A 23722-nucleotide genomic window follows, 5' to 3' on the forward strand; every position below is an offset into this window, starting at 1 on the left:
AGCTTGTGGTAGTATGTGTCCAATACATACATAAAGGCCAGTGGAAGGAAAGGGCTGTGGCCATAGAGAAGGGACATGAGTGCAAGTGCTACATAAGCAAAGATCTCAGACATTTTGGAGCCACTGCAGCTGTACCCAAATTTGTGCGATTGATTTTGGTTTGATGGGGCGTTGGTTATGTCCAGCAATAAAGGAGGGGTGCATGTGATTTTAAAGAAAACATTTCCTCATGCAGTAGGCTATGTGCATTGTAGCCTCATTTCCACCACCTTAACCCTGTCCTGTGCACAGCATCAAAGGTGTCCCCTTGCATATCAACATTTTTTTATATCATTTACGACTTGTATATGACGAAATCACATAGACATGCTAGGTTCAAATCCAGCAACAGCTGCGACCAAGGAAACCGATTTTGGAGCTAGAGAGGTCCTGTGATGTCCGATGGAGCTCATGGTCAAGTGTAGTGAGTAAAGTGCTGACACTTTTGTGTCCTGCATTGGAGACTCTTGTTGAATTTTCCGAAAGCTCAGGCCATACAAAACTTGAGGCTGACTCACTACTGCATCAAATACAAAAAATAAAAAATAAATGTTTCTACTTGTAACATTCAACAATTTGAAACATTGCCACTAAGGGCTTGCAGTACGCCACTATATCTGTAACAGATTACATTGATATAATCAAGGAGATCTATACTACATTCAGGAATGAAGAAAATGGCCTTGATAAAGTAATGGCTTTGAAAGAGGATTTGAAAAGGCATGACATTGTGAGTTGGGATATCACTGGGACCCGAAAGAGGAAGTTGTGAAGTTGGGCCACACGCTTATCGAATCAACAGTGGGAGACACTGTCCTTGTCAAGGGCAACTCTGACCTGAAACAACTGTTGAATGATAGGCTATATTAGACAAGCAGATCATAGAACTGAACACCCGTTTTAAGGCTGACATGTATGGGTTAATGAGAGGTAACGCTGCTTGCTTGCCTCAGCCTAACATCTTCGGTGAAAAGACTTTATAGCTGTTGAGGATACTGAACATGAGGTGTTTGTTTTACTACATTTTCCTACTGTAGTTGTCACTGTTTATCCATATGGTTTATATGTATTGTTTTTACATACTGTTTGCTACTGTACTGTACTATCCACTCCTTTCATGCTTATTTGATGATGGTGTCGCGGTGAGTCTGTCAGGTGTGTGGCCACCATGCTAATGCTGCTCTTATCGTTATGATCTTAACACTGCTTAATGGCACAAAAGCTGGTTCTGTTTAAACGGTGGTGTGTATTCAAGCAGGTGTATTTGTGTTGGTCTGTTTTGATAACAGACGCAGTTTATGCTAGGCCCACCCAATTTTGTTTGGGCCCACCCACATTGTGGTTCCTGGCTACGCTAGTGGTCAGTATTACTCTGCGGCGCATTGGGTAGGGTTGTGCTTCTAACTGAAACATTACATCACAAGCCACATGCTAAGAGGACTGTGCTGTGAATGTTTTAGCAGACGGCGACTGCAACGCTACAACAGAAATAGAAACAGCGCCAGAGTTGAAGGCAGCCAGGCTCTTGGAGCGGGAGTACAGTATGGGAGCCGTTGCTAGGTAACACCAGAGCCCCGGGCTCGCGCGGAGGAGCATCCTCTCGCCACTCTTAGCAGTGCGTTGAAGGAAAATAGATTTGCATCAGCTCTGTCATTATGAGCTGTATCATCGTCATCCTTAAACGCTTGTTTCATGATACATGTGCAGACTAATTTCGAGAGGTGGGAGAAGATAGGCTACACAAAATGCCTCGTTTGGTATTTCGCTCGCTCTCTGTTGTAGCACACAGAATCGTCCATTTCACTCCAGTTGGCCATTTGTACTAGCAGAGTTTCCTTCTTGAACGAGTCCAGGCTACTGCCTCACTGTCGGTCAAAAACGGCTCCCCATATATATTTTAAATATAGCCTACTTTGATTGTACTTTTATCATTATGTAGTCTGTTTTTTTTCTTGATACGCGTGAGAAGCTGCGAATGATTGCTTGAGTGAACTACCCGAATGAATCAAACTGAATCGATTTGATTAAACGAGTGATTTATTCAAGACCGGTGTCATTATAACGAAGTTAAAACAGCATTTATCATAAAATGATTTTGTTGGCATTGTGAATCAGGAGCTAAGGAGAGTACCTACCTATTAAAAGTAATTTGAGCCAATGGGATCGCTTGGGGCCCTAATGGATACCGGATTTCGAGTGGGGAACCGATTTGTCACCACACCGACATTTAGTTCTGATTCTAAACAGGTATTAGGCCTATTTATAAAACGGTTAGTTCCATTCCTCGATTCTGATTGGTCAGCAGCTGTGTTTTATTTACGATACAGCATGCTTCACCAAATGGTTCTGTGTACCACCCTTATGAGCAGATGTATGTGTGAGAGAAAATATCATATATGTTTTTTTTTAAGACAGCAGATAAGAAGAGTTCCTGTGCTCTTTTTATGCTCCTTTTTAGACATGTTCGGAACATTTTATTAATGTTTACTGTTGCTGAACTACTTTTAGCATAAGGAAAGCATTTAAATTTGCTTTAAAAAAGTAACATTTCAAATGCATACATTTTTTATTTAAATATTTTTATTGTGTGGTAACTGTTTCTAAAACTGGTGGACTGGCACTGCACCAATATACCTAAACTCAGTACAAACTTATGCGCCCTCCAGAAGCTTGCGTTCTGCAGGTGAACGGCGCCTTGTGGTGCCATCCCAAAGATGTTCAAAATTACTCTCACTGACCTTTTCCTGGACTGTGCCCAGCTGGTGGAATGACCTCCCAATCTTGATTCGAACAGTCATTTTCAAAAAACATCTAAAGACATCTAACGATCTTTTTGCCAACACTTGACCAACTATACTAGCACTTACCTTTTCTTTTCTATTCTATTCTTTATATATAAAAAAAACCTTGTCATTGCACTTGTAGGTTATACTGTTTTTGTTCTCTTGTTGGTCTGATTGCTTCTATTGCCCTCACTTGTAAGTCGCTTTGGATAAAAGCATCTGCATAATGATTAAATGTAATTTTAAATGTAATGTAACGTTAAATAAAAGAAATAAGGTACCCAAGGCCGTGCTGTAAATCATGTCTGAAAGGGTTTGTTCATTCAAAAATGAAAATTAAGCCATAAATTACTCACCCTGAAGACATCCTATGTGTACATGACTTTCTTATTTTAGACAAATTCAGTTGGAGTTATTTAAAAAATTGTCTTTGATGTCTCAAGCTGTTTGATGCCACTCAGCGGGTGTTGTACTGCATTGGTTCATGAGAAGTTTAATAAAAAGCATCCATTAAAAACGATTCGCCTTCTGTAGCGAATTTTGTAAGAAAAATATCTATATTCCAAACGTAATAAACACTTTAATCTAGTTTCCGCTCACAGTTGTAAGCGAAGCAGTTCGGGGGAGTGACGTATGAGGTCAGCTTTGCGCATGCGCAAATAAGTGACGCACATGGAAACAGCGGAGAGATCAAAACAAAGGTCACTAATTAGAACTGCGAAACGAGAATTCTTAAAGAAGAATGTCGGAGGATTTCAATATAAGTCAAGAGGAAATTGGTTTTCATTTGCTAAAGTAGGGAAACTTTGCTTCCTTTGCTCCTATTAACAAACGTTGCTTTTCACGAGGCTCACCTGCGCATGCGCAACTTTAACCTCATAAGTCATTCCCTGGAACTGCGTCCGTTTTACAACAGTGTGCAAGCTAGATTAAAGTGATTATTATTATCTTTTGAATATGGATTTTTTTTTTCTACAAAAACGCATCGTTTCGCTACAGAAGACAACTGTTCACCCCAGAGCTGTGTAAGACACTTTTTTTAATGGATGCACTTTTTATTAAACTTCTCATGAACCGATGCGCAGTACAACACCCGCTGAGTGGCATCAAACAGCTTGAGACATCAAAGACAATTTTTTAAATAACTCAGTTAAATAACTTTAAATGACTGGATTCATATGAAGGAAAAAAGTCATATACACCTAGGATGACTTCAAGGTCAGTAATTAATGGACTAATTTTCATTTTTGGGTGAACTAACCCCTGAAGGGCTTCATCGTGCCAAACAACGCCCTTCAGCCTTGATTTATTGTAATGTGCATATTTTAACATAGGTTAGAAAGACGGTCCACATTTTAGCGTATTGGTCGAGGAAATCCTTAAACAAACAAAAGACTCTTGTGTTTATTTGATATTATGATATAATAAAATCTACATTTAAAAAAAATATATATATATATATATTTGGTTAACGGATTCAAAAGATTCGAGTCATTGGGATAAATCTATCACTAATATTCTCACTGCAAAAGACTGGATCACATTATAATTCATTTGGCGCCCTCTGCCGTTTTTTCAAGTAATATTCTCGTCGACAGATTAGAACAGCTCTTAGTTTGCAATTACAATCCGTTTAGAAAGCCAGCCAAAGGTCCTATATGTTATGAATCATATCTGTCCCTGGTACTTTTTAGTTTGCCCAAAGAATGACTTACAGACTTTATGTTTATCACAATACAGATATTTGTAATCTTGTAGTGCTATCAGTGTCTTCTTTGCAACACAAAACTTGCAAATGGCCATTGACAGGACACTGAAAATAATGACATGGTCATAGCAGTTTTAATTCACACATTTCAAATAAAACAAATAGAATTTCTCTTACACATTGTCTACACGCACGCCCACATCCAAGCACTTAAGTAACAAAAGTAAACATGTCAATACATAAAAATACCTTGAACAAAGAAGAGGACCATAACATTTTAATAGGTTATAATTAAACTTTTTTGTTGACTTGATACATTCAGTGAATAAGTATAAAAAGTATATGAGACGACCCTTGGTGTGCAAGGCTATCTGTCAGTATGCCTGTTGTTGGTAAAAGCAGCATAATCTGGTACAACGGCAAGTCTACCAAACCACAATTTTATATCATTATGCGTTTATAAAGATATCGAATTAAGGTTAAACATCACTGTTCTCTTTAAAAGCTTAACTGCCCAAAAAACGATTTCATTATATTGGTCAGATATACTGATATATATATTTTTTGATGTGGACATAAAAAGAGGCTTTCTTGTAAGCCACTTTGGTAAGAAAGCATCTACAAATAAGTTAAATGGGAAAATGCACATGTCGACTTGGCATGACATGGGGGTAAAGGTATCATAATTACTCTCTTAAAAAGCCATAATGAGATAACGGATTATAGCTTTATAGCATTTATTTCCCACAACTGCTATCACTTCAGCTAAAGGCCTTACACAGGAGCACATCGAACACTCAGAATCGAAGTTTAACACCCTCAAGTAACTTTATGGTAATGTGAGAAGGTAATTACTTGTCAAAAACAGGGAATAAATGTCACTTGTTTAAAAACTTTTTACCCAGTGACAAATCTGTATTTTGTTGATTTGCAACAGACTGATTATAAAGGTGTTACACAGCTTTTATGGCAGGCACTTACACTTAGAGCAAGACCCCATAGTTTAACGGCTACTAAAAGCACATAAACACCATCTGCCAAAACAATATGCTTTTTAATCAACACACGGGACACAAAATAGTGATACAACCATGACACCTTTCCCCTCGTGTTTGCCACTGACAAACTTACCCATTACCTCTAAACAAGAAGCACATTTTCACCAGTTACCAAACGTTTTCACTCTAATTGTGCAGTCTGCTACTCTATAAATATATTAAATATGCATTTAAGGATACAAGTGATATTAATGGCTAAAATCCATCTATGTTTGCTTTTCGAAAAGAGCAACTATTTTAAGCTGACAAGGAAATTATTGCTTGATGTTCTTTCTTGGTGAGGGAAAAAGATGCAGAGGACTGAGAAGACGAATAGAATGACACTGACATTTGGGGGGGGGGGGGGGTGTTTATGGGAAATCATCTGCAACATGTTCCCTGAAAACTGTTGACTGTAGCAAATTGGTTCTGCCTGCAGTTCAGGCTTGGTCCATAGGTGGCGCCGGTGTACTATGGTGCGGCTGCAAGTCTGCTGGAATCCCACAGTGGTTAAAGAGTGGGGGTAGAAGGTGCTTGGTTTGGGATGTTGGTGACGAGGGTGAGGATGTGGAGCAAGTGATGGGCACAGTCTGAGGCAAAGTGGAGAGGGCCAAACTGGGCTGACAGGGAGCCGAGGGCACGGGGGTCATTGGAGTTGAGAGGGCTGTAGACATCAGCAGGCCATCCGAGGCAATAAGGCTGTGAAACTGTGAGGAATCGTTGAGGGGGAGGGCGAGAACACCCCAGGAGCCGTGAGAGATGTCCTCGTCCTTTCCAAGTGCCAGTTCACTCAGATCTGCTTTGGAGTTATCCATCTTCGCTAGTAGATGTGAGTATGCGCTGTCTGGGAGATGCCCCACAGAGGAAGGAGGAGTGAGAGGAGGTTGTGGTGATGGAGGTGATGGGGGGAAAGCATCTTCGGAGGTGGGGAGCAGATTTGGGTCCAGCTCCAGGCTGGAGAGAGCCTCAGCAGATAGCCGTCCACTCAGTAGTTCCACGACTCCCCCAGGCATGCTTCGACAATCCACAGCTTCTACAGGACCAAGCTCAGCCATTCCACTTAGACATGCAAGGGATTCTGGGTATGAGCCCATGGCCTGCAGAACACGAACCAATTCTTCGGCTTCCTCGGAGGTGGGCAACAGCTCACTATTCTTGCCTGTTATGACAAATAAACATGAATTATAGAATAGCAAATGACTACAAACAGACAAACGAAGCAGGGAAAGAAAGTAGATAGAAATTACTAGAAAAAGACATAGAAAAATAGGCAAAAATTAAAATTTTCTGATTAGATATCAATTCTTAAAATTCCATCATTAAACTTTTACTTTATGCCAGTGTTTTCTACAGCCCCACAGAAAGAGCGATCATATTTATTCAGTCTGCAATCAAACAATAAAATAATGACAAATAACAAGTCTTTATTTGAATCATGTAGTAAAAAAATGATATAATAGAAGCCTTTTATCCAGAAAGGACATATTAATCTGATCAAAAGTGTCGATAAAGACTTTTCTAATGCTACCAAACATTTCCATTTCAAATTCAAATAAATGCTGTTCTGTTAAACTTTTCAAAAAAAATCCTGAAAAAACTTTCTTGGTTTCCACAAAATTAAGCTGTTTTCAACACTGATTATAATAAGAAATTTCTTGAGCATCAAATCAGCATATTACAATGATTTCTGAACGATCGATTGTGTGATGCAGTAATGGCTCGTAAAAATTAATTTTTGACATCACATGAAAAAATTCAATTTCCAAAAAATGTAAAATAGAAAACATATACTTCAATTTCTAATAATATTCCACAATATTAATTTTTTTTACTGTATTGTTGATCAAATAAATGAACCCTTGTTAATCATAAGAGACCTATTTTTTTACCGTAAAAAAAAAAAGTTATATTACCTTCAAAAAGATCAAAGTCCTGCAGGTCATCAGGGAGTCGAGGAAGAACATCTGAGAAATCCTCCTGATTCAGCTCCAGGTCATGTGGAATGTCGCTGATCTCATTGGTGATGTCATCTGGAAATTCATCTGCACTTAAATCAGGAGTTAAAGGGCTCCTGCAAAAACAAAGCCGATAAGCGCACGATTACAGACACACACATTCAAACACACTTGGCTCTCACCTTATGCCAGAGGGCTGAGTGGGCAGGCACAAGATGGAAGGCATTCCCAGGTTACCCTGAGGCTGCGCAGGAGGAATGGGTTTCTGAGGTCGTCTTGGTGCTCCTCTTTTTCCTTTCTTCTTATGCTTCTTAGTAAGTGCTGGAGGCTTGGCTTTCTTCAGTGGTCTGTGCCGCTGAATCTGCTGGTGGTGGTGGTACATTCTCCGGCTGATATCACCTCGAAGGAAATTGTCCTGTAAAGTACCATTAGCGCACACATGGTTAAATTAGGTACTAGCAAAAAAATTTTACCCAATCAAATAGTCTTCTGTTTCTCACCATTTTCTTGGCATGCTCGTCACAAAGTGGCGTCTGGTGCGTGATGTCAAAGACAGGGATGGAACACTGAGCTCCATCTGCAAAGCGAGCGGTGCAGCTTGAGAACAGCTGCTGAGAACGGTTCTGAAGGATATCTACAGAGTGCCATTAAGGACACAATAAAGGGAATGTAGACAGTCATAAAACTTTAGTCAGTCGCCAAAGCAGATGTTTTGTTGACAAGTCACAGGGCAAACTGTTCAGAAATGCAGATGAACAACCAAAAGCAGTTTGCTTTTATTTTTACGAGTACATCTGAGTTTAGTTCGGACTAATTCAAAGAATAAGAACTTTGAAAGGATACGCTGAAAGCAGTGCCTGGTGAACGGTAAGGCTGAATTTCTGCAATCTTCACCTTTCACGACAGCCGAACACAACCCTGAGTCATCTCCAGCCAAAGGTACTGCAGTGCTGTGGAATCAAGACAAGTAAGAAAACAAAATGCAACATAAATCTTATAAAGTAGAATGCTAAATCATTTGGGTCAAGTACTTAGAGCTTTTTAGCATTTGGCTCCCAAACTCTGGAATAGTCTTCCTGATAACTTTCGGGTTTCAGACACACTCTGTCTGTTAAAATCGAGATTATAGACATATCTCTTTAAGCCAAGCATTCACATAATGCCTCTCATAACCTTGTTCTTCAGTTACATCTGATCAAATGCACATTTTCATTCTTCATTCATTTCTGCCATGGGAAGAAACTAGGGAGTTACACAAGCTTCAGTTTGGATCGAGTCCTAACAAAGACCTGAGATGACCGAACACCTGAGAAGAGATGATGCCCCACCCAACCACACACCCACCCCCAGAGTACCTCAGATGTTGCCAACTCTCATACAATATACAAAACTAACAAATTTTGCATTACATGACATTAACTAACAACTTGATTTTTACTGTACATTCCTGCCATATGGACATCAACTCGAGATATTCACCACTGATAAGCTATTACTAAATATAATGTAGAAATTATATTTTCTGTAAAGCTGGTTTGCAACAATTTACATTGTGAAAAGCGTAATACAAATAATATTGAATTGGAATGAAAAGTACTGAATGCTTTGTCATGCACATCTTAGTCAGCAATATTAAGATATGTGTTTATTATACATAACCAGTTGTATTTTATTAGCTCAAAATGTAATCAAAATATAAGTGCTGCCAAACGATTAATCGCAAAGTAAAAATGTTTGTTTACATTCTAATTGTATGTGTAATGTGTGTATTTATTATGTATATATACACATACATACAGTATATATTTCTTTAACATTTACATGTATATACACATTTAAATATTTATATTCTTATATTTCATATTATTTCTTAAATATATACAATGTGTTTGCATGTATTCATACAAAATAAATATACACAGTATCCACACATATTATGTAAACAAAATCTTAAAGGAAAAATGAGATCATCAGTTGTCTGATAAAAGCTCATTATTGGCTTTTGCAGTGATATAAGTGTTTCATCACAAAATGATCTGACACTTGATCATAAAACAGTATTTCTCACTAAAATATTTTCGCTATACAATTACGATTTCTCAAGACTCAGAGGCCTGCAACCAACATATCTATATTAAGATATTCCGTCATATTTTACACAGCCTGTTACATTTTTAACAACTCACAAAAGAAGCCAAAATATGAATAATTAATTGAACTCATTTAAAACGGCAAATCTTGTATCTCAAAATTTACAACTACAAATACATTTTAGGTTTTTAATCATTCAAAAAAATATAGTATATATGTGCATCATATTTTAAGTAGTGCTGTCAATCGATTAATCGCATCCAAAATAAAAGTTTGTTTACTTAATATATATGTGTACTGTGTATATTTATTAGCCTATGTATGTATAAATACACACATGCATGTATATATTTAAGAAAAATATGTTGAGTTTATAAATTTAAAATATATATAATATCAAGAATTTAAATATATGCATGGAAATACACAGAAATATTTTCAAAATATATACTGTATGTGTGTTTATTTATATATACACAGTATACAAACATGTATGATGTAAACAAATACTTTTATTTTGGATGCGATTAATCATTTGACAGCACTAATTGTTAAACATTTTATCGATTATATCGATGTATTGTTTATTTATACCCTTAATGCACATGTGCGCAGTTTTACCTGGAGGTTGTGGAGGTCTTTTTATATTGTTCCTGAAAAAGCTGTGCAGTGTGGTGAGGTCCCTCTCTTGCTGCCTGCAGCAGGGCTTTACGAAGGGCATGCTTGGATCTCCTCTCCCTCATGAAGCCCCTCTGCTCTCTGCAAAGGTGCGTGTGTTTTTGTCTCAGGTATGAGCAGAAGCCTGCCAAACGCTCAGTGCGGGAACTGCTGGCACTGTGAGATATGAAACCGAATTCTCTAGATCAGCAGTTTTCAAACTGTGGTTTGCAATCCACTGCTGGGTCACAGTGTAAGCATTCATGCATTGCCAGAAATATAAAAACAGAACTTTTCAAGTTCAAAAAACTTGTTTGTTGGTTGTCATAACTTGTATTTAGATTATGTATGTCAAAGATCAAGAAATGTTTTTCTTGAATTGAAGAAAAAAACATAAACCACAACTTAAAATGATGTAAAGTAAGACAAAACAAGCATTAAAATGAGCTAAAAAACCAAAAATTTGTTACCAAAACCGAAAAAGTTAATAAAACCTTAAAACTCCATCTCAATTTATAATGAAACAACTCTTTTAAGCTCTAACACATTGTAGAAATTGTGAATGAAAAATGTTAATAAAAATCATTATCCTTGCAGCAACACTATTTAACTCTATATTAACTTTACTAAAAATAACAAAACATTATTAATGAGGGAGTGCCAAAAAAATCTTCTAAACCATGTCTTTTCCCAAATACATGTTTATAAATCTATAATGATTTATATTTTAGAGCTGTCGGGATGGATTCACTCAACAAACAAGAAAAAATTATTCAACACTGAAAAGTACTGGTTGTAAATAAGTAACAACAAAAAATTTTATTTATTTGTTTGACCATTCTGATTAGATGTCCTGCTGTGTCCATGTGTGCACTGGTGTCTCAAACCACATTCATCTCTGCAGGGGAACAGAGCCAAACACAACCAAAACAATGTTCTTCTGCAAGAAGCATGCAGTTTTATTTTTGTTTTTTTTGCTAAAGGGCCAAAAGTTACATAGTGTAGCTTTAATAATTATCCAGTAAATTATGAGCAACTGAAAAAGTAATACAATTTCAATGGTTAAAATTACTGAGAACCCTGAAGAACATTCAGCTCCTCAAACTTCTGGAAACCTGCCATTTTTTTTACTGACCTAGGGATGGCAGGTTTTCAAATATTGTTCCAGACAATGGGAGGGGGTCAAAAAGATTGAGAACCACTGCTCTAGATCTGATCTTCCAAACATTACCTTGAAAGATTAGTGAATCAATTTAAGCTTTCATTTAAGGTCCGTTCAATGTTTGTCCCATCTGTGAGAATGGAGGACATAAATACTGATTTGAGATTAGATTATTCTAATATATGAGAAAGAAGCCATGTAGTAAAGCAAATTGCAGTTAAGCAATCTTTGTGTTTGGTGGATGGATGTTTGTCAGACTAATGAATGACTGTACCTTTCCTCAAAGTGCTTCTCTTGTAGTCTCTTGCACTGATATGACATAAGTTTCCCCATGTCTACATCTTCCTCTTCACTGTCTTCTGACCAGTCAAGCCCTAGAACACAAGTTGTGTCTGTCATGAAATCAAACTAAAACTCAAACAAGCTTTAACTGTCAAAATCCCAGGTCACAACTACCTACCTAAATGTGGGTTTAGGTCTTGGTTCCTTTCCCTGTGTTGGTCCATCAATCTATGGAACTTCTGAAAACATTGAGCTTGTTGTTGCATGGAAACTGAGTGCATTTTTATTAAACATATATGTATGTCATCACGGCTTGGTGCTGTCCCTGAAGCAGCAGGGACAACCTTTTTGTCAAATGCATGATTTAAGTCCAGTTTAATCTTGTTATCAGCTGGAGCTGTTTCTATTGAGCCCTGATGGCTGTCCTGAAGGGCTGATGAGGTTTTGAATAACGAACCTGAACAAACTGCAGGGGATTGTGAGATTGCTGCACAAGGGGAGGAGGGAACTTTGGGTGTTTGTGGGGTTCTTCCAGTCTGGGGAGGAGGGAGGCAAGGACGTGGAAGAGTTGAAGACAGAGAAGAGGTTTTAAGATGGTTTGGGAAGGCTGCATCCACACTGCAATCTTGCGGTTTCTGCTTATGGTTCAGAGCTTGGGTTTCTCGGTGCTTCTTTAGGAATGTGCCACTTGATTTGAACATTTTTTCCCCCCTGCAAAAGGCGAAGGGATCTGAGGGGAGGAGACAAGCCAGGGAGGGTGGTGGGGATGGAGTTAAAAGCTCAAGCCCATTGTGGGTCTTCAGAGCCAGGGATGGAACAGTAATGTTGAAGGCTAAAGACTCTATTGTATCTTGTTTCTTCTTTCGCTCCTTCTTGGGGAGGACACCCATTACCTGAAGGTGACTGTTACAATACCTAAAAGACAAACAGGTTCTTTTTTCACTGTTCTTTAAACATTCACAATCTTTTCTTTAAACATTTGTTAATTTAAAAAAAAACCTACTTTCGTTCATGAGCCTTGGGTATGGGATTGGTGCAGCGTTGGCTATTGTACTTTGCTACATATTCGCACTGCCTGAAAGGAGCGGTCCGGTCCTCAAGCACATGACGGATGCAGAAAGCATAACCGTTGAGTCTCCGTTGCTTGCAAAGCTTTGGACTATATGAACACAGAGGCTTGTGGTCCACCTCCGAGAAGTGGATGTGTTTGCCTTCATACATCCCAGGGCTGGAACTCTCCGGAACATCAGCTGATGAAAGAAAATGGTGTGTGAATGAGACAGAAATATGAATTCAATTCTTCTTCTTTTGGAGCTGTTCGAACTGTTCGATAAAACATGTTTTACTCACGTCACATTTACAATTCTAATTCAATAAATGTTATAATTCAATATAAATGTTATGCATGAATTTTAAAAAAATTATATTTAAAAATGAATCTATTGTATAAAATGGGTTAGAATACACTACACAACTTCTTCCCAAATTTTTGCCCCAATTTGCATTCTGGACAAGCTGACTCTTATCAGAGCCAGTCTGCAGATATTGGGCAGTCGGCATTGACAGATTTCCCAGCAAATCGCATTGTCTATGATGGAATGGTATCTGTTGGAGATTATAATTTTATCCAACATGCTTGATATTTTAAGATGATTTTACAACACAAACTGTTTTGATTTGCCATGCATCTCGAAGCAACGAGGCACATTTTTCTGGGTGGGTTTGTTGTGTTCTGTGGTATAGGGTGATCCTCAGTGGTTTAGCATACAGTGCTAACCTTTTCTATGTAACCTACAAAGTCGGCAAGTGTATGATATCTAGTATTTTAAAATATGTTCAGATTTAATGTCTTGTAGTGTATTCCAGCATTTCCTGTAATATTCACTTTATTAATTTCAATTGTAGACTGCTACTGTTGACCCTGCAGCTGCCCTAAACCATATAGCCTGCAGAGACATAATGATAGTTGACATTTGAAGAGAACAGAAATCAAAGCTCTCAGCTCTTCCACTATTATCGTGCTCCTTCCTGGTGTATACGAACCAATGTATATGATATTACAAAGGTTATGTATCTATACTGAAACTTTAAAACAGCTATAATAAAAGCATGGATATATGACAAGCATGCTTATCTGCAGGTCAAGTCACTGAATTTAAGTAGCGTTCAATATGTTGCAGTCACCTCTAACATCGAACAAATCTGAACTCTGCATATCAAAGCACTCATCAAAGTATTTAGGACGTTCAGCATAAACAACTCAAATTAAATATTAAAGTGACAGGAAGCAGGAAAAGTAGCCCGTTGTAAGCGATCAATGACACATTAAAAAAAACAGCTGGTGTAAGCAGAGCTTTTAGCAGGTGAAGCATTATATCGTAAAACGATGTTTGGGCTCATAAAAGTGTTTGGGCAGAGTACAATACGTTTGACATGCAAAGCAACTTTGAAAACGCAAGGGGACGGTGGACAACCCGCCTACTACTCTATCATGTACTTGGGCAGCACTATCAGTTACTTTTGAGGCAAGGATTGAGCAAGTTGGGTGTAGCGCCTGAAGTAACAATTTAATTCTTTTTACGGAAGATACGGCCAAAATCACCGAGGCAGAATATATTTCTTTGTTGCGTCGTTCAAATATTTCGAACGTATTGTGAAACTTTGTAACTGTCGTCGGAATATTTGTTTAAACGCGAGAGAGACTCGGGACCGATAATAAGCAAAATACATGTCAAACGAAGAAACGCGTTGTCGACGACTGGATATATTTGTAAATTTAGGGATATTATTTATCAGGTACATTTAGATTAGTTTCACGGGTTTAAGTTGTAATAATATTGCAAGAAAAACAGATATCCGAAACACATTTTGATGGCAAGTATTCCTTTATTTTTGCGCAATTCGTAGTTACCGTTGGCCTGTGAAACCTCCCGAATCCCCCGAGTCGAGTAACGAAGCCCCCGCCTTGCAGTGCGTGATAAGCGGGCTTCCGCCTTTGCTTGAGTCCGTTGCTTCCCGGCAGCCGCTCAATCCCCGGTCGCTGCGGCCTGTGCTAAACAAGCTACGCTGAAATTTTCATACGGTCGACGGCTATTACTTTCAACGGGGATTTTCCGCCTCTACCTTAACGCGTTACGCTAGCAGATTTAGTTTTTTAACGCGTGGATATAATTTTATACGAATCCTACTGGGACATCTTTGACGATTATTGAAATAAAACTAGCCGTACACAAGGAGAAAGGGGTGTTGGTTTAGTCATCGGATGCGAGGCTTCTTACAGCACAACTACAGGCACTGGGGGGACATGACAACAGCCAACAGTGCAACAACAACCTCTGCAACCATTTTGGAATTCAACTTTGTATGTTCATTGTCGACTTTTAGAAAGATGACAGATCTCGCAAACACAGAATATAGATTGAACTTTTGAGTGCCCTGCTGTCAGAAGTGTTCAGACCAGCGTCAAGTTTTATTTAAGCCGCAGTCATTGATTTTAAGTTTGAGGCATCTCCCCCAAAGTCTTTTCCGACAGCCTCCTCTCACGCGTCTCATCCATGCCTGGAATGACATCACCGACTTCAAATTCAGTGTAGTTTCACGTGCGATGATAACATTCTTGTCAGTCATATTTTCCCTTCCCTGCTGCTGTCAATAAATGTTATAAAGGCAACAGGGTTTGTGATATAAACCCTGAAACAGGTGTTAGTGGAAGTGAAGAGATTTTGAAGTGACTATGGTTGCCCCATACCAATGATTCTTCAGTGATGTCAGAATGATCCAGGCATAGTTGTAAAAATGTATATAAACGTGTTACAGACATTAGAACATGTGAAAAGTTGTATCAATAAACTGGAACTTAGGATAATCAATTACTTTGCTATTTAATGTATTTTCAGATACTATAATGAATCAAATTTAAAATGAACTAAATTATAGTTTTGTCCAATTAAATATATATTTTTAGAGCAAAACGAGCTTTGTTGCACTTAATCCAATATCATTATTAAAAAGAAAAAAAAAACAATTGAGATCATTTTTTAGAAAGCATTTTCTCCTTACACTTTCATCTTAAATTCTAAATGAACCAAAACTGATTTTTTTTCTACTGTGCCCTTGCTTTTAATAATTTATACCAGCAGTGTGAACGGTGACAATATTATATTGATAGAATACATTTTTATTTATCATAAGAGCTTTCCAAAACAAAGCAGACCTCATTCAGCCAAATCATGGGAATGAAAACTTTACAACACCCTTCAAAGCCTATTAAATAGGAGCAAGATTAATTTCACACATTTTTTTTTTTTTTTACTGCTCTGGTGAAGTCTGACTATGCAAGAGACGAGGGACAAACAGCAAAGTATGCTGAAATCCAGGTATGTGTTTGTACATGTACTTGACGATGACTACTTTTGTTCATATTATGGATAGACTGGTATGCCTGAAAGAATTTTAACAAATTGAGGGCTCATCAACTGCTGCTGCTCCTTCTGTCACAGCCTTCACACACTTGGCCATTGTCTGAGAGGCTCTGCTGATGGGGTCTGTAGAGGAAGACAATTGAAGGCAAGGGTTCACTACAGGTTCGAAGACACACAATTGGTCACAGCATTCTATTAACAAATAAGAACTTATAAAACAAACCAAATATATTTGTTACTATACCTGTCATGTAGAAATCCTTCACTGTGAGCTGAGGAGGGACAAGAGGAGCTGCGAGCAAAGACTGATTCACAGCCTACGGAGAACAGGAGGACATTACTGAACTGTTTTAGTAGTGCAGACATAAACTGAAATTTTAAAAAAAGAACACTAACCTTTGAAAGCTCATGGGCCTGTTTGAAGTAATTGGATTCCTCTACATCATCATATCTCACCAGGTTAGGAGAGACCTCTTCCAGCCGCCTTCTCACCTCATCCACTGTGTCATAAGGCAGTGTGACTCCCGCCAGCTGGGCAAACAAAAACATGAGATTCTCTACTGACCAATCTGAATTCTATTCTAAATACAGAGCTCAGGAAAGTTATATGAACAATATTATACATTGTTAAAGACCAGGTTTTAAGAGTGTACCTCAGAAATAGCACGCAAAATCTTCCAGTCCTCACGTGCCATACCAGGAGCAGTGACTGCCACTCTGGTCTGCTGGGCACGGCCCTCTGTGTTGACGTATGTGCCATTCTTTTCGGTGTATGCAGCACCAGGCAAGATGACATCAGCCATGACCGCACCTACATCTCCGTGGTGACCTGATAAGCATGTAGTGACATTAAACCCTAAAGAATATATTTGGATGCAGGCCGCTTACCATAAACGCCCCAGTATACTCAAAGTTGTTTGTTGTTCTTTGCTTAGAAGCAAAGTTTTGGCCTGATTTTTTGTTCCATATTATGTCACATAGAAGTGTGCTTACTGACCCTGGTAGATGATTAAGCTATCTTTGGGAAGATCTGCTCTGGTGATGCAACCAGCATCGGCTCCCAGGAGAAACAGTACTTTGGGAGGGTTCTTTCGGATGGCATCAACACCAGGTTTGTAACCCAAGTCCAGAGCTGCCACTTGACTGGCCACCCTGAGGTCACAAGCATGTATATGACAAGGTAAGTACTAGACACAATTCTTTAAAATCACAGAGAACATTAAAAAAAATGAACACACTTATGGCAGTAGCTGACCTGTGTAGCACATTGAGCACCTTCCATCCCTCAACACCACTGCTGGCCAGAGAATTTTGAGCAATTGTGGACACAGCCTTAAAGATGGCTGCCCCATCCTCCCTCTGGAGAGCAGAGCTACCCACCACTACGACAGGTTTTTTGGCCTGAGCAAGGTCCTGAAATACAAAAACAAAATTTAACCAAATTCTGACATCATGCTTACAGACAACATAGGATTTAAAGCTCCAAATAAACACCAACACTGATGTTAAATGCTACCTTGCAGAACGGGTGTGTTCCAGCAGCGATCTCCTGCAGAACTTGTGTGGTTTCACCCAAATGGTTGTAAGAGTAGCTCAGGTCCACCTTATGACCCACCATGGCCACCTGGAGCTCATTATGCAGCCAACTGAAAGATGAAGATAAAAAAAGAAAACAGTGAGGTGGAGTAAAATGACACCAGGTCAACTTTTTTCAAATGTTGCAAATAGATTGTACAGTGTTTATACCTCTTCCGGACACGTGCATTGAAGAGAGGAGCCTCATAACGTGGGTTTGTTCCAACCAAAAGCAGAAGGTCACTCTCCTCAATGCCAGTGATACGGCTGTTCAAGAGGTAATTGGAGCGCAGGTCGGTTCTAAGGAGACAAGGCCAAAAAATGTAATCCCTAATAGTAGTAAGATTTAAAGGTTAGTACAAACAAAAACTGTCATCAAACCCCAGCTAAAAGTTGAAACCTTTTTCATTTAAGTCTTTTAGAGATATCATGAAAATAATCCAGGTCTTGCTTGAGGAATCAGTTTCATTCTTGCATGTCACACAAGCATGTTTGAGTGTCTACTAGAACCAATGAGGTTTGTTCTCAATCAAATATAAATTAGCTGCACTTGACTGTATTTAAAGTGCTCCATGTATGTGTTGATGAATGTTAACGTGAATAAAAGCCCGAATTAAATCTGCTCATCTAGAAACCCATGCCAGTATCTGGATTAAACATCTTGATTTATATGGATATGTTTTATGAACTTTTATTAACAGTTTTATTAACTTTTAGAAGCTTGAATTAATTTTTTTAACAAAATAAGGGTGAGTAAATAATGACAATTTTCATTTCTGGGTAAAAATGTCAATTTAAGCTAATCAGTACTTCAAACATCAAGACTGATAATAACATGATCTGATCATAAGTTGCATTTTGAATAAAGAAAATTGCTTACATTGCAAAGTAGTTGCTGAAATATGGTCACTAGGCTGATACTTGCTTACACAAGTTATATCCTCAAGGTAAGCTATTTACCTCATGATATGAGCAATGACACTGGTTTTCAAGTAATTATTTGTAGTTAGTAATAGTTGTGGTTCTCCAAACTAGGGCTGCATGATATTGGGAAAGAATGACATTGCGATATTTTATTTTTCTGCTATATATATTGCGATATGAAATCTAATCAAATCTTTTCTTACAAACAAAAATGGGCTGAGCACACTTACATTCTCATTTTAAATGATTTAAACATCAGAGTATTATTTAAATTAGAGTAAATTATTTGTTTGTAACTTTAGGATATGGTTTGAATTGTTAACATATTAACTAAAATGAACTTACCACCAGCAATACTTTTGTTACTATATTTATTAATCTTTGTTTATCTTAGTTTATAAAAACACAGCTGTTCATTGTTTGGTAATGTTACTTCACAGTGCATTAACTATGTTAACAAATACTGTACAACTTTTGATTTCAACTATAAGACTATAGCCTAAATGTTGAAATTAACAATGTTGTAGAAGTGCAGTTTAGTAATAATAAATGTTAAATAATGTAGTTAAATAGTTTAATAAATAGAACATTATTGTAAAGTGTTACAGATTTTTTTATACACCAATTCAGACGTCTCATGAGTTCAGTGTTGGACAGATCAGTTGTTTAAACCATTCATTAAATTGAATCGGTTCAAAGGAATCATTAGTTCGCGAAACAGACGTGTACAGCATGCGTTGTGTAATTATCTCTGCAGTTTAGGATATCGCACAAGATTTGACAACACAGAAAACATTTCATCACTGGATAGTTGTTTTGTTTTTTTTCGACACCATCGTGTCAATTGATTTTTGATTAATATGCGCGAGGGAGAGAGAGCAAGACAGCGCTCGTGTTGTTTGAAGATGGTGAAGGTGAGCGTGTGTGCGCGGCCGGGGCTCTGTCCCACGCTCTCTCTCTCGTGCTCTCTCTCTCTCTCTCTGCTCGTTCTTATATGCGCCCTGTTAAACTGACAGGACCTAAAAACACATGCAAATGATAAACTTTTACTCTATGATGGTTAAGCTGTGCAATTAATCCGCGAATCACATTTGTCAAGGGCCGGGGAGCAGCTGGCCCATACGGTAAATGAATAACAGATCAACTACGACAGCCTACATCGCACATCCTGTGATGGGACTATCGTGGATTCGTACATCGCGATATCGATGCTTAAACGACACATCGTGCAGCCCTACTCCAAACATCACTATGTAAAGATATGACTGAATCAAGACAGACATCAATCTCATTTCAGTCTCTAGTACTCACCCGGCACCTGCCATTGGGAAGATCTCCTCAGTGCAGAGGGTGTCACTGTCCAGTCTGTTCAGTAGGTCCTTCAGGGCTACCAGTGCCTCAGCATCTACCATCCCACCAGCAATAGCTCCTACCTCCGAACCTTGAACTCCCTGGAGCTGAAAACACAAAATCACAACCACTGAAATCTGTTGATTTCAAATGACAAAAGCTGGTTGACTCTGGTTTATATGCAATCACTCACTGCTCCAGCCACACGTGTAAGAACATCCTCCCAGGTGGTGGCTACCAGCTGTCCACTGGCATCCTTCACCATTGGCTGGATCAGGCGCTGCCTCTTCAGTCCATCATATGCAAACCTTAGAGAAGGTGAGCCAGAAACAGGACAGTGGACTACACATGAGTGTGTGTAAATGGAAAGAGAATGTTTTCATATATTAAAGCTTATGTGCTTACCTGGTCTTGTCGGATATCCATTCTTCATTGACATCCTCATTCAGACGGGGCAGAATTCTCATGACCTCACCACCCCTGGTACTCACCACAATGTTGGAGCCAACAGCATCCAGCACATCAATAGATTCAGTCTTTCTGTAGACATATCAGCAAAGCATGTTCAAAAAGCAAAGAGGACACACATTCACCAAGTAATCCACTATTAAACGGCAACATAATGAAATATATATATTAGGATTAAAGTGTACACAGAAGAACAAATAATCTCTCAGGATTGTACCTGGTCTCCCAGGGTCGTGCAGTGAAGGCATAAGGTTTGGATGTCAGTGCTCCGACAGGACACAAGTCAATCACGTTACCAGACAATTCAGACATGAACATCTTCTCTACGTAGGTACCAATCTGCATGGTGTTACCGCGTCCTGTTGTTCCCAGGTCCTCCACACCAGCAACCTCACTGGCAAAACTGAAGTTACAAAAAATATTATAGTAATAGTATATTTGATGAATCACCAGAGCAATTTCTTAATAAAAAAGCTGTATGTATGTAACAGGAATGAGTACCAAAAAAAAAAAATCAGTCATGCTCTGCACCATATGCCATTGTTTTACAGCAAAGGTGTACCTGACTTTATACAGTAGCTATGATAGAGCAGCGTTAGATTAAATTTCTTAGATCCTGCTTTTATTATAAAGGTAAAACCTAAAATAAAATATCTATAAATTAATAATTACTAACAATTTATATTCAATTAATAATTCAGTGTTTTCATGGCACATAAAAACAAGTTGTTTTTGGTGGTGGAACCTACAGAGCCAGCAGATAAACTACTAATCCAATCAGGTCATCAGAAAAAACAGCTGGTTTCGTTTGGCCAGAGGAGAACTGGCCCCCCGACTGAGCCTGGTTTCTCCCAAGGTTTTTTCTCCATTCTGTCAGCTATGGAGTTTTGGTTCCTTGCCGCTGTTGCTTCTGGCTTGCTTAGTTGGGGACACTTCATTTACAGCGATATCGTTGACTTGATTCCAAATGATTGCACACAGATACTATTTAAACTGAACTGAGATGATGACATCACTGAATTCAATGATGAACTGCCTTTAACTGTCATTTTGCATTATTGACACACTGTTTTCCTAATGAATGTTGTTCGGCTGCTTTGACACAATCTGTTTTGTTTCAAGCGCTATATAAATAAAGGGGACTTGACCTTACCGAACACAACGTGTGCAATGTATACAACGGGTCATGATTGTTTTAATAAGCGGGCCGATGTTCTTATCTTCAACTGCTCTCTTCTCTTCTGTAAAACGGCTTCTGTCAGCACCAAACATCATCGATTGGTCCTATATATCCAGCACAACATCAAGATGGGTAAAAACTGCATTAGGGATAATTCCATTTCCATTCTTGAGTGCATACTCAAGTTCACAGTCAAGTGACATTAAATTACAGTAAACTATTTTTTTTATTAATACCTGAAGATCGCACTCTCCTCCCTGATCACAGATTGGACAGTCAAGAGGGTGGTTGGAAAGCAGAAATTCCATGACTCCCTCTCTATCAAAGATACAAGAAATACAAATTAATAAATGCACTCTATGTAATGTGATGTGTGAACATTATTTGTAAAGCAAGAAACTACTCAAACCTGGCTTTCCGTGTTTTCTCTGAGTTAGTCAAAATGTTCCACCCTTTCATGACAGGCATTGCACATGCTGCAACAGGCTGTTGATGAAGTACAGATTTAAGAAAAAAAAAAAAAGTGCATCGAAAAAGACATGTATTTTGATCGATAACATGTGATAACAATAATGTTATAATCATAGTGCATGTCAATATGTTACCTTTGGTGCTTTCTCGATTTCCACCAGACACATGCGGCAGTTACCGGCCACTGAGAGACGATCATGATAGCAGAAACGAGGAATCTGCACACCTACTTTCTCACAAGCCTAAACACATTAGGCATGTCAACATACTACATGGAATGTACAACTTTACATGGAATTAGTAAAAGGAAATGGTCACTGCATTATCACCTGTAGAACAGTGGTCCCTGGCTCCACTGTGATAGGTTTTCCATCTACAAACACTTCAACCATATTGCTTGAGGCCCGGACTGAAGTCCACACTGTTGTAAAAACACGCCAGTGTTAGAAAATGATGGACAATTCAGTAAAGTTGCTTTGCATTCTTAAAGAAGGGCATTACACTTAATTTTCAAAGATGAAAAAATAATGCAAATTACCATTGTTAGTGGTGGCTATGGAACCCTTGGAATGGGCAGCACCTGCCAAAGCCCGACTTACTGCTGGTAAACGCAGCATGTCTCTGTAGAAGAAAATGCCAGGTGATTAGAATCACACGCAACATGTTGATCGCCAGTATTTAATGAATAGTATCTAGGTTAACAATGGATAAATATGCCGCTCTACTTTGAAACACAAGGACACTGTAAAGACATAGGCACAATAAAATCATACTGATCAGACCCTAGACATGCAATTGACAGTATTAATCATAAATTCTTTATTTATTCAAATGTATGCATAGCGCAAACAGTCAGCACAACAAATCCTTTGTCAAGGATTACAAAACCTAAGATTTTATAACACCCAAAATACAACACGTTACTGCACTTAAAAAGGCACGAAGGTACAATATTTATGAAATAAACAATTTTAAATGTTTATGGCCATTGCACCGTAAAGGGAAAGTAGCTCAAACACTTAAAGTGTAAATCTAATGTTGTTGACATTTCCATCTATTCACACACTGGTTAGCAGGCTAGCACTGCAGATTACTCAAGGACAGGGAGAACGTTACTGTAAATTACCCATGCTTCGCATGCTTTATAATTCCGGCCGTTATATACAAAGTAAATATCCAGACAATATTCCCTTTACACTTTAATCTACACAAAAGACCATCTTAAATTGTTACCTTGACGCTATTTGGCCTTCTAGACCAGAACAGCGTTACAGCCGTAGGTTCAGTTGTGAATGTGTACTCGGGTGATTTCGGAGATGACGGGGAAAGCCGATGCACATTAATCTGTGAAAAAAAGACAAAAACATTTTATTAATTCAGATTATTCTAAAATATAGAAAATGCATACACGTATGTTAAAATACATTAAAATATTAAATACATTTTATACGATTAATCTAACGTTTGTCGTTCTTTTACATTTATCCGTCGTCATTTCCGCTTATAAAAGCAGTCATTTCCTTCTCTTATTTCACATTAAAAGCCAACCAGTCAACACGGTTGTCGGTATCTGTAAAAAAAAATACAGTAAGATGGTTATCATGCCGTCTTTATTGTCT

General features: G+C 38.4%; 2 protein-coding genes across 2 annotated transcripts; both read right to left on the bottom strand.

Moving 5' to 3' along the window:
* Positions 1-4650: 4650 nt before the first annotated feature.
* ino80db (INO80 complex subunit Db) lies at positions 4651-15401 on the bottom strand. The gene is made up of 10 exons (XM_059571427.1): positions 14626-15401; positions 12718-12964; positions 11893-12629; positions 11707-11806; positions 10235-10447; positions 8366-8472; positions 8023-8156; positions 7705-7937; positions 7481-7638; positions 4651-6726 (listed from the first exon to the last, which is right to left on the bottom strand). The coding sequence occupies exons 2-10, from the start codon at positions 12933-12935 to the stop codon at positions 6008-6010; spliced, it is 2619 nt and encodes an 872-aa protein (XP_059427410.1). The 5' UTR covers positions 12936-12964; positions 14626-15401; the 3' UTR covers positions 4651-6007.
* Positions 15402-15870: 469 nt separating this feature from the next.
* ndufs1 (NADH:ubiquinone oxidoreductase core subunit S1) lies at positions 15871-23600 on the bottom strand. The gene is made up of 20 exons (XM_059571431.1): positions 23583-23600; positions 23337-23447; positions 22642-22724; positions 22433-22524; positions 22238-22345; positions 22042-22118; positions 21869-21950; positions 21606-21736; positions 20670-20855; positions 20390-20524; positions 20178-20292; positions 19946-20091; positions 17882-18010; positions 17652-17781; positions 17391-17548; positions 17133-17287; positions 16789-16964; positions 16532-16666; positions 16380-16452; positions 15871-16258 (listed from the first exon to the last, which is right to left on the bottom strand). The coding sequence occupies exons 3-20, from the start codon at positions 22718-22720 to the stop codon at positions 16167-16169; spliced, it is 2199 nt and encodes a 732-aa protein (XP_059427414.1). The 5' UTR covers positions 22721-22724; positions 23337-23447; positions 23583-23600; the 3' UTR covers positions 15871-16166.
* Between the last annotated feature and the right edge of the window lie 122 nt (positions 23601-23722).

This window comes from Carassius carassius, chromosome 17 (assembly GCF_963082965.1).
Source record: "Carassius carassius chromosome 17, fCarCar2.1, whole genome shotgun sequence".
Lineage (NCBI taxonomy): Eukaryota > Metazoa > Chordata > Actinopteri > Cypriniformes > Cyprinidae > Carassius > Carassius carassius.

What these genes read in the sequence shown, in the direction of transcription:
- ino80db (XM_059571427.1), bottom strand. Translation starts at nt 12,935, where the DNA reads ATGTATGAAGGCAAACACATCCACTTCTCGGAGGTGGACCACAAGCCT. An exon ending in ACTCAGCCCTCTGGCATAAG is followed by an intron (nt 7,639 to 7,704) that starts GTGAGAGCCAAG and finishes TTGTTTTTGCAG; the next exon opens with GAGCCCTTTAACTCCTGATT. An exon ending in GGACTTTGATCTTTTTGAAG is followed by an intron (nt 6,727 to 7,480) that starts GTAATATAACTT and finishes TTGTCATAACAG; the next exon opens with GCAAGAATAGTGAGCTGTTG.
- ndufs1 (XM_059571431.1), bottom strand. Translation starts at nt 22,720, where the DNA reads ATGCTGCGTTTACCAGCAGTAAGTCGGGCTTTGGCAGGTGCTGCCCAT. An exon ending in AAATCGAGAAAGCACCAAAG is followed by an intron (nt 22,119 to 22,237) that starts GTAACATATTGA and finishes CTTCATCAACAG; the next exon opens with CCTGTTGCAGCATGTGCAAT. An exon ending in TAGCTTAATCATCTACCAGG is followed by an intron (nt 16,965 to 17,132) that starts GTCAGTAAGCAC and finishes CATGCTTATCAG; the next exon opens with GTCACCACGGAGATGTAGGT.